The sequence below is a fragment of the Camelina sativa genome, chromosome 4 (assembly GCF_000633955.1).
Source record: "Camelina sativa cultivar DH55 chromosome 4, Cs, whole genome shotgun sequence".
In the NCBI taxonomy this organism is placed as follows: domain Eukaryota; kingdom Viridiplantae; phylum Streptophyta; class Magnoliopsida; order Brassicales; family Brassicaceae; genus Camelina; species Camelina sativa.
Genome location: NC_025688.1, coordinates 28,961,837 through 28,972,417, shown reverse-complemented (window position 1 = coordinate 28,972,417; position 10,581 = coordinate 28,961,837). Strand labels below are relative to the sequence as shown.

Below are 10,581 nucleotides of genomic sequence, written 5' to 3'. Positions count from 1 at the left end.
CCTTAACCCGACTGACCATGTTCCTTCTCGAGCATACAAAATGTAGAAATCAACCTTTTTCTTGGCTAGAATTTACTTTGGCATTGGATGATATAATCATATATATATAGGGCCGCCGCCACAAAGCGATAATAAGATAAGCCTTCATACTCTTATCACAATTCAGACAGCGTACTGATCAAATTACTTACTAAACCAACAATTTCTTTTGACTGCCCGATCATGTCTTTTTCAATAAAATATATGTACAGATTGATGGAATATTCGAAGGAAGAGAGATACCAGAATGGTGAGATGTGCAGCCATTGGGTGTCTTCTTGTCCAAGTAAACAAGCAAATGCTTATGCAAGAAACTTATCTCTTCCAAAATCTTGTCTCTCCATAAGTTCCTTCTTCTCAGGCTATGGAGGAAACAGTCAGCTCAGGGATACTTGAAGAGAAAATCTACGTTTCAGTTGGGAGAAATGTATGGAAGAACACATCAAATCTTCTATGGGCGTTACAAAACTCCTCGAGGGAAACAGAATCTGCATCCTTCATATTCATCAGCCATCTCCAACGATTCCTGTCTGTAAGTGTTGTTGTTTACCCTCTTTTGGCTTTCTAATAATAAGTCTTTCTGGTTAAGAAGTATTGACTATAATTATAACTCTTGTCACTTCTGATGCAAAGTGGGTACCAGATTCGTTAGTGAGAGCATATAAAGAAACGGTGAAAACAGACAAGATTCTACAAGAGTACCTTAGTATTTGCCTGAAGAAAGGGGTATGTATTGTGCATGTCAACTCTGTTTTTCCTTAATTATTTCTAAAAGGAGGTTGGCTTCTCTAGGTGCAGGCAGAGAAACTGTGTGTTTGAAAAGGACTCAATCGAGAAAGGGATTTTGGAAATGATACAACAGCATAAAATCAGGAAGCTTGTTATGGGAGCTGCTGCAGATAAACACTATTCCATGTAATAATTGCATTGGCTCATTGAGATTAGACATTTAGACATGACAATCTTTTTGGATCTCTCCTGTTTGTTTGCTCTCTAATTAAGCCCTTGCGTGCGTCTTGTTAACGTTTGCAGGAAAATGGAGGATCTCAAGTCCAATAAAGCAAGCTTCGTCTGCGAACAAGCGCCTGCTACTTGTCAAATACAGTTTACCTGCAAAGGAAACCTTATCCACACAAGGTTTGGTGAAGACCTTTTTGTTTTCACAGAGATATCCACAACTGCTGGATGCTGCTTTTTGCTGATGTTTCCTGATCAATGTAGGGAAGCTAGAATGGATGAAGTTCGAGCTCTCTCTGCGCTCTTGTCTGAGTTTCAGCGGCTTGTGTTGCCACAAATAAGCACCAATACGCTTCAAGAGGTAGCAAGTTTGGATGGACAAAAAGACAAGGGATCCTCCTCCTCTTGTCAGTCTGCTGTTACAATTCAAAACCATGAGCATCGTGAGTGACTCTCCAATTTAAACGTCTCCTGGAAGAAGAGGGAGAGAGAGATAAAAACTGCAAAGAACTGATATAGTTGTATATACAATGTATGTAACAAGAATCATTTGTGTGAGATGTAGCTACTTGTGGCTTCTTCTTTTCTCGTCTTGTGTGACTTGTGAGTTGTGAACTTGTGATGCTAAAACAAATGGAACCTGTCTTCATTATTTCTTCTTCTTCGAACTATAAATCTCAATTTAAGTTATCATCAAGCCATTGATCCTGATCAAGGCGAGTGTTGTTATGTTTTTCTTTTATCCTCTTAGGTCTTATCACATCGTCTAAGGAACTTAAACCATGTAATACAATCTGACCATGTATATATTACGTTGAAAACAGCTAATAAAGTTAATAAAATATGTTAAGATACCATGTCGAATAACACTTTTATATTGCATTTTCTAACATTGTTCCTCATGGTTTATTATTTCTTTACTTTTTTTTTTTTCATATCTTTTGGGAAAATAAAACCGTGGCCTACAACAAGAAGATGACACAACTCAGGTAAATAGACGATCAGATTAACAGACATCTGATATGATTTAATCCAAATCAATCCACTGAATTTTGAACTGATATATCACCCTTTTAAAATAAATAAATACCAAAAAAAAAGTTCTGATTGTAGCCACAGTAACATCGTTGTCCATGTCAATAGATTCGAAGTGGTTTCGTGACCTGCGAAGAAGAAAGTTCTGCATTCATGTATGATCTCTTCGATGCTCATCTTTCGTTTGTTTTCTTCAGTTTTGTAAGCTTTCAACATGATTCCCAGAAGATCGTCTCCATAATCTGATTCTGATTGTAGTCTCGAACTTACATTCCTCTTAATTGAGTTATCCATATTCGAAAGCGTAAAGGCGTCGGAAGATACCTTGTAATACAAGAAAAATACCAATATATTTCAAAACCTAAGAATCTTGTCTGAACAGAGAACTGAAAATAGCAGAGTGATTTCAGGGATAAACATATCGGTGAGAAAAGTTTTACGAACACTTTTTAAGCTCCAATTGTGATCTAAACACTTGGACTCCTTCGACGTAACTGCTTCCAAACGCAGCTGTTGCTATTATATCGGCGGTTAGTCTTTGATAGTCTCTGTTCATATCCTCTCTAATCTTTGACTGCTCTATTTCTTCCTTACTCCTCTCTTCTTTCCACTCCTCTAACATCTTGAGCGTACAAACCACCATAACGTTCGTCATGTTCTGATCAACAGAATCAAAAATCACAACAAAAAAAAAATAGATAAACTACGTCGTCTGTCTTCTCTAAGGGTTAAGTTCTCAAATCGACTTAAGAAAGAAGGAACAAAAGACCTTGAGCCTATCCATGGAGAAAGCAGGGTTCAAGATTCTTCTATGGCGAACCCAATCCGTACCTTCGACAAAGACATGTCCTTTGATTGGATCCATATTTGTAAGTGATAAAGAAGAAAATAAGCTAGCAGAAGTTCCTGCAAGTGATGATATGAGCTAAAGATATAATAGTTTCAATCGTTTGTTTCAGTCAACAGCAGAGCTATCTTTGCTCTTTCGATTTGGTTGGTCTTTGACTAGAAGAGTAGGCCTTTAAAACTCTTCTGCTTTATTAAACTTACTGTAAAGAAGAAGCAAAAAAAGCAAAGCTTTTGTGTATTTCATACAAACTGATTCATAGTGTGCATACACACTGTTGTAGGTACAACAAGAAAAAGCTTTCCATAAGTTTAATGACTAGAAGAGTAGTCTATTATTCTTTGATTTTATATGGCGACTCGGGAAAAGGTTTCGAGAAGTTAAATTCAGAAGAAAACTTTCTATTCTTCCAAAAACTCCTTAAGATGATCCAACCACAACCAGTACTCCAGCTTCATTTTATTCATCATGTAACGGTCAATAGTATAGATTGTGGAAGCATTCAATCCTCTGATCTCGAGATACTTGTTGAATGTCTTCTTCAGAACCTCGTGATCAATTCCTCTGCAAAATGAGGAACACACAAATCAGACAAACATTATAACCAACCAACATTATGCCAATTAATTGTATACAGTCGTTGCTTTCTTTTCTTATTCACAATTAAGGCTTACACTGAATCATCTATGTCCTGGAGCACCTCTGGATCTTTCCCTGGTAGGTTCACATGTATAGCATCAATGATAATCTCATCAGAAAGAGCCCTAGCCGTGCAGCGTAACTCTAGGCTACGTCCACTCTTCTTGGTAACAGTCACAACGAAAGGAATAGCAGACTTAGAATGATGATCATCATCAGAATGATGATGATCATCATCATCATCACTACTTGATTCATTACTCGGAGAATCATCATCACTTGATTCATTACTCGGAGCATCATCATCTGATTTACAAGGCATAATAAGCATGCTTACTACAACTTCAATATGCTCCCCATTGTGCTCTCTAGTCAATTTAACAGTCCTGTTTCCAGGAATATCTTCAATTTTGAAAGGGAAACTTGCAGGAGGGTTCTTCATGCCTAGAGAGCGATCCTTCCAGAGAGCCATAGCAAATCTGGCGAGCTGGTCGATAACAGAGACACATCTCTTAAATGTCAGGAAATTATCACACTAGCTTTAGCTTAGCTCAAAGTTGTAATGAAAAAAGGACTAGAGTCAAATTGCAAAAAACTAGTAGTAAAATAAAACGTTATACAAATTAACCGGCTTAAATAGCTCCAGCAGAAAGAGACAAAATCGTGTGTAGCTACAGATCAGAGTAAGAACATTTTCTTATACAAAGATCCAAATATCCCACATGAATAAATTTTCTCATTTTAAAAATATGCACAACTTTTTCAACAAGTGCATATCAAAAGTAAGGTTTTTTTAGAAAAGATTACCCCATCACCATCAACGAGCTCGATAGGATAGTTGTACTCATAGTCAATCGCCCGGAGAACCGCTTGCTCAGAACTAACCCAGTCATCATCAATAGCAGCCGTCGAGTAAAGAAATCCACGAGAGACAAAGGGACGAAGGGGAGATGGGTTGTGAACAAGAGACGGACGGTTGACAACGGTAGAGATAGACCGGACTCGACCACCACACACTGAAGAAGCTAGCCTTGATGCTGACCTACGGAAGCACAAATTAGCAAAACCCATGGTGATACAAAGCACAAGATAAAACAAGATAAATTGTAAGCAAATGAGATTTGACTAGGTTTGATCTTTCACACGCCACTAAGGCTGAGATATATATACAACGGTGAATGCTATTAGGCTATTGTGAATGCTTGGAGAGCAAGTTCACTTATTTTACCCTTTCCTAAAATGGTAAAATTAGGCATTGTGGATATTTCCATTTTATTTCGGCCAAATATTCCATATCGTATAGTATGTTTTAATTTGTCAACAAATTATTATTAATATTCCTTTTAGGACAATTAAATATCCATTAAATCTCATATAGTATAGTTTTGGGCCATATCTTGTAAGGTTGACGGCACTAGATATATAGCGGTGTGTTGCACTAGCATATTCAAGGCAAAACTCATCCTTTCCTTCCCCTGCACTCTCTTCGGGACTAGAAATATATAAGACCTCTCAAGCCCCCACTGAAAAGGAATATTCAAGAAGGCGTTGGTAAGAAAAGTTAAGGTAGAAGCACCGAGTGAGGAGCTTACCTTGCCACAAGTACTTGCTCTCTCCTCTCAAGATAAATCTTAAGTAACCTATCTCCGTCACCATATACAATGTGCAGTACTAAACTTGAGTTCAGATTCAAGAGGACCTATATAGATTTTAATCCTGCTCCATAACCAAGAGGGGAAAATGCAAATATTACAAAAGAACTAACAGCCAATAGAAGGAAAGCACTAATAAATCTCTTAAAAATAAAACAAACTTGGTACATGTTTTGCTATATGGTACGCATCTTTCTATGGAAATCACAACACTAGGAATGATGCATCCAAAAAGGTTTTTGATCTGGATCTGGTAAATTTAATCACTGTATTAATTTTGGAGAAAAATATCAAAAATCAATCTCTTGAGTCTTGAGATATACTACTAACCAGAGCTGACCCAACCCATAAAGTCCGGTTAAACATCCTTTTTGGTGTTTTAATTTTGCTTGCATTTTAACAAAATGTAGATAAACTCATGAGTTAAAACTTAAAAGGCATAATCAAGTGTGTGTGTATTAAAATGCAAGCAAAATTATGCAAAATTACACACACAAAATGTAGATAAACTCATTAGCTGTTGTTGTTATATGACGTAGAGTTAATTTGTTAGGTACACTAGACATCCAAACCAAACTATTAATAATGGGTTTAACTTTTAGAAACTAAATCATATACATACAAACCCACATATAGTTCTAAGACTATATATATATATATATACTAAAATAGATATCCATATCACAAACAACATAACATTTCAATTTTCTTTAGACCTTTGCATTCACCAACAATATCTATTATATATGATGGTGAAGTGACTTATTAGGTTACTCCGACCAGTCCTTTTTAATCACATTTAGTGTGTGTATATATTACTGCACAATCTCTGTTAATAAATGCAAAAGTACAAATTATGGAGTTTTTACCACACAGCCTCCTCTAGCAGTCAGCAGAGCCATCTAGTTTTGTCAATATCAAAAAGGATAGTAGCGGTTCTTTTTCCAAAAAGGATCATCATCATAGTATTATTTGTTTTTCTTTCAGCTCCACCATTATCATTTCTTTGTTGTTGCTTTTTTTGCAGACGCCTACTTCGACAGTTTATACTACATACTACATGCAAATGTTTTGTCAAGGACGACCAAAAGTGAAAAGTCTTTAGTTGAATGTTTACTTCCTTAATAGGTTAATGCATATTTTCTTTGAGCATCTCCATTGGTTGGTTGTTAAGAAAGTTGTTTATTTTTTTTTTAATTAATTCTTAAGAAACTGTAAAATTTGATAGGTCCAATGGTTGATCTTTAACAAAGTCTTGCAATATTTGTGGTTATGTTTTTGCCAAATTTCATTTGACATTCAGTGTAGAAACATCATTAATGCAGAAACAAGCAAACAGACATTTATATATCAAAATAAACATTTGGAGAAGTCTAACTTATATAGCTTCAACCATCCAATGTAACTCATCCTTGAGATCAGATCAGAGAAGAGATTGTTTCTCAAAGGCAGGAGGGAGTCAAGAAACAATCAGGTACAGCTAAAACACCAAGAGTGGCTGGGACCTCAGCTAAAGTATTTGCCATCATGTCAAAGAGGCTTGAAACGGCGCCACTTACTGTCTCCAAACATGAACTGCAGGTAAGGAAAAAAGAAAAAAATGAAAGCTTCAGGTTGTTAAGAATTGAGATACAAGCAGGGAGTGACCTACAAACATTAATTGGTTGCTTTGGAGGATTCTGAAGTGGTGTAACCAGAATTTGATTCAAATAACTTCACCAAAGGAGAACGAACAATAACATGTCAAAACCAACCAGTGATAAGTAAGGAAAACACACAGATCAGAGAGAAAGAAAAGAATGACACCAACAAAAGAGATGTTGTTGAATCCACGGTAAAGACAAGCTCTCTTCTTACACCTGAAATTTTATTCTAAGTTGATAAAGTAGAGACAATCCACACAAAATGCTGTAACATGTGGCAGCAAATTGGTAGTCTAGGATTTAAACAGGAAAAAAATCAAAGAATACAACAGATGTCAAGGCAATAAAATAAAGTAATGCTTTCTCAAGTCTATCTATCTCCATCTAACTGAATTCTCGATTGTTTGTTAAAGAAGCAACAAAGACAAAGTTAAGGATCACACGATTATTGTAGCAATATGAATGGAGCGAAAGACTATTATATTTATACATAGCTGCACACAAGTGTTCTGTTCTCTAGAGAAATCCCAGTTGGGTAGCATTTCTATAATAAAAAAATGGTTGCAGGAACTCCTAAGAAACTTGCAACGACACATTGACCCAAATTATAACGACTACCTTGTAAAACAAGAAATATGAGATCAGAGAACAAACAAATAACAACAATCCCAACCTGATAGTTCTTCTTCTTAGGGTTGTAGTAAGAAGGGCCAAACGATTCAGTTTCTAGAATATGGCCACAAGCTTCTTTCTTCATGTCAAATTCTGATTTGGGGTTTCAGCTCTGATTCAGCCTCGGTGATCGAAGTGTTCTCATCAATTCCTCCTGTACTTGGTCGTCGTCAAAACAGAGGAAGAAACACCATGGAAAAACAAGACAACGATCCTGAGAGATGGTATTCAACGCAAATAATACAAACAAACAGATCAATTTTGCAATCCCCCCAAACACCATCGAACCCTAATTTTGCTAAAAACAATTCCCAAATTCATCATGATCTACAAATAAAATCAGAGAGATTCTTACCAATAGAAACAGATTTAACCAAACTCGAATCTCCGATTTAGTGAATATAGTTAGTTGGGTTCTGATTTGATGCCACCGCCGGTGGAGATGATTGGTAACAGCCGGACACACATATGACGTCATCGATATGACGTGAGCGTGTGAGCAAAAACGAGAACATGAACAATTACAGATGTAATTTGGGCTTTTTGAATTTGGGTTTTTTGTGGGTTCGGGCCGAGCCGGGTTTTTTCATCCACCACAACATCTCTAATTACATCTATGGAAAAACAAAAGAGAAAGAACAACAATTAGATCTGTTAGGATACAAAGACTATATATTTGAAGGTCAATTTTTCTTTTAATATGTTTTAATCAAAATGACATAATCTTTTTTCCACATCTGATAAAATGGAATAAGTTTTTTTTTTTTTTTTTCCATCAATTGATCGATCTCTAGTTCACTGGTAACTGGTTTACGTAACCCTCCCAAACTTTATCCATATCTTAAATAATCTGGTTTACTTTTCTTTTGGTCAAGTTGCAAATCGACGTACTTTGGTCAGAAAGAAGTTGGCCGCTTACCAAATCAACCAACAGAAAGACTATAATATAAAATTATAAATAAAGGAATCGTTGTTGGAAATGCGCGATTAATAAGAAATTTGTAACGATTTATTGTATTTGTATTACAACCATTTTGTAATTTTACAATCACTACTCATATACACATCACTGATTACACACCTGAGACACATCTTTTATACAAAATAGTTGTTATTGAAATTTTGTGTCGCTAACATTATTTTTTTTGTATCGTACGTTGATCTTGACTATAACTAGTTAAGTACCACAATTTGTAGATGGTATCTATCATTATATTATCGTTTATTTATTTTGTTTTTGTTTTTTAGGAGACAATTCATAGGGCTGCACCTATACTTCTCTTCATTCATACGTGCACTTATTATTATTTATTTATTTATTTTTGTTAAGGACGACTAAAAGTGAAATGTCACGATTACTAGCCTTTGATTTTACACTTAAAATCTCTCAATCTGACTTATATTTGCTATGTGAGCGTACGCATATTAAATTGACGTCGCTTAGATGACGTAACCTATATGACATAATAATCAATACTATTAGACATGACTTGATATGCCAACAAGCTTGATTTCATAAAGGACATAATAATCAATACTATTAGACATAAACTATGCCATGGCAAAGACAATATCTTCATTTAATTTGAATCTTCTTTTCAGATAAATTTTGCAAAATACCTTACGCCACTTCACACGTGCCACTAAACTGAAAGCTTTAGAGGCTAATGTAGATTTTCTAGGTTTCACCCTCAAGCTTTCTTGTGCAATTACGGCCCCACGATGGCAGTCGAACAAACAGGCTCTGTTTAGTGTCACAAATCAACAGATTTTATAGAATTGAAAAATTAGTATCAAGTTCTGAGGAAATTATCTTACTGATAGTCATTAGTCAAATTAAATGCTCTTTGGTCCCTTTTTATGCAGAGGTGGCAAAAATGCCTATTCTTCGCCATCAACATTTACTTTATCATTTTCATTTGCAATCGCTACATGAAAAAATAAAATATGAATAAGATGAACACACCTCTCTATATTATTCGCCTGACATTACTATCAATTTGTATGCAATGTGCATTGATTTCAGCTCATGACTTTAGATGGTGCCTTGCACAAGCTTAGTACAGCTAATAATACTTATCTATTTGGTGACTTTGAAGGTATTTAATATTTATGTACAATTCAATTAGACCTGAGATAACATAAAACTATGTTAAGAGTTTTACATAAATGACATGACAAAATTATTTATAGTTTGTAAAACTCTTCATGACATTTATGTAAAATTATTCATGTCATTTAATTTTCTCTAATGCTGCACAATTTAATTTTGATTGATATGTGTAGATATACATGGCTAAATTATTCAACCAACACACATTTGTAGGGTCCTTGTTAATAATGAACTTGTCTAAGTTAACTAACACTAGGATTAAAAAAAAATAGTTGCAAATAAATTTTTTATATCGCACCTCCGACAAAAATATTGAAGCCTAATCACCAAATATAGACACAATAACAGATTAGTGAGTCAAATACCCGAACCATCAAATGGACCAATACCACATGCACTTGTTCGTTCTTGACTCCAAAAAGCCCATTATAGCTATTATTTATCACATCTAAGAGCGGCTCTGATTTTCTGAACGGTGCATGATATTAGATTGTTAACGGTCTCGATTGATTCCACGTTGAGCTTAGCCGTAGGAAGAGAGTTAACCAAAATCTGAAAGGCCACAGTGAGAAGCGAACCGGTTTCCTCCATCCCTTGACCATCTGGGAGAATACCAAACCCAGAAGGAAGCAAAGCCACGTAAGCCGAATCTGCACCCTTCATCACAGAATGCATAGCAGGGATATCTACAGGTGCGTGCACAACAACCGCACCAGATGCGTCTATGCTCGTCTCTTGTAGTATCAACATACTACTCTGATTCGCATTCATCGCCTTCACACACACACACAAAATTGAGAAAATGGGTCAATAACGTGAAAACAAAAAAGTCAGTAGAGAGAGAGAAAATAAAATAAAGGTCACAAAATGTCTTGTTGATTTTGACTTCTTTTCACTGCATGCTTCCAACTTCAAGATTTGTCCTTTTCCAATCAAACACATACGCACGACAAGATTCATTCATATGACCACAACTGTCATTTT

General features: G+C 35.7%; 3 protein-coding genes, 2 long non-coding RNA genes and 1 pseudogene across 5 annotated transcripts in view; 1 reads left to right on the top strand and 5 right to left on the bottom strand.

The window, feature by feature from the left end:
* LOC104784432 lies at nucleotides 404-1,447 on the top strand (annotated as a pseudogene).
* On the bottom strand, nucleotides 2,614-2,866 carry LOC109132596. The gene is made up of 2 exons (XR_002037613.1): nucleotides 2,801-2,866; nucleotides 2,614-2,689 (listed from the first exon to the last, which is right to left on the bottom strand). It is a non-coding gene; the product is annotated as an uncharacterized LOC109132596 (long non-coding RNA).
* Nucleotides 3,280-4,588, bottom strand: LOC104784431 (uncharacterized protein At2g39795, mitochondrial-like). Its single transcript, XM_010509459.1, has 4 exons — nucleotides 4,325-4,588; nucleotides 3,855-4,028; nucleotides 3,553-3,713; nucleotides 3,280-3,442 (listed from the first exon to the last, which is right to left on the bottom strand). Exons 1-4 carry the CDS (start codon nucleotides 4,586-4,588, stop codon nucleotides 3,280-3,282), a joined length of 762 nt encoding a protein of 253 aa, XP_010507761.1.
* LOC104783150 lies at nucleotides 6,406-7,958 on the bottom strand. Its single transcript, XR_767190.2, has 3 exons — nucleotides 7,840-7,958; nucleotides 7,486-7,698; nucleotides 6,406-6,744 (listed from the first exon to the last, which is right to left on the bottom strand). It is a non-coding gene; the product is annotated as an uncharacterized LOC104783150 (long non-coding RNA).
* Nucleotides 9,867-10,371, bottom strand: LOC104783149 (homeobox-leucine zipper protein HDG1-like; the record flags this gene model as incomplete). The annotated part of the gene is given in 1 exon segment (XM_010508251.1): nucleotides 9,867-10,371. A coding segment is annotated over 1 exon segment (339 nt), but the record flags the coding sequence as incomplete, so codon positions are not given.
* The window catches only part of LOC104784430 (homeobox-leucine zipper protein HDG1-like), a 1,131-nt gene continuing 1,103 nt past the window's right edge, over nucleotides 10,554-10,581 (bottom strand). The window contains exon 5 of the mRNA XM_010509458.2: nucleotides 10,554-10,571. Coding sequence (XP_010507760.1) covers nucleotides 10,554-10,571 — 18 coding nt within the window. The remainder of the gene's footprint in view (nucleotides 10,572-10,581) is intronic.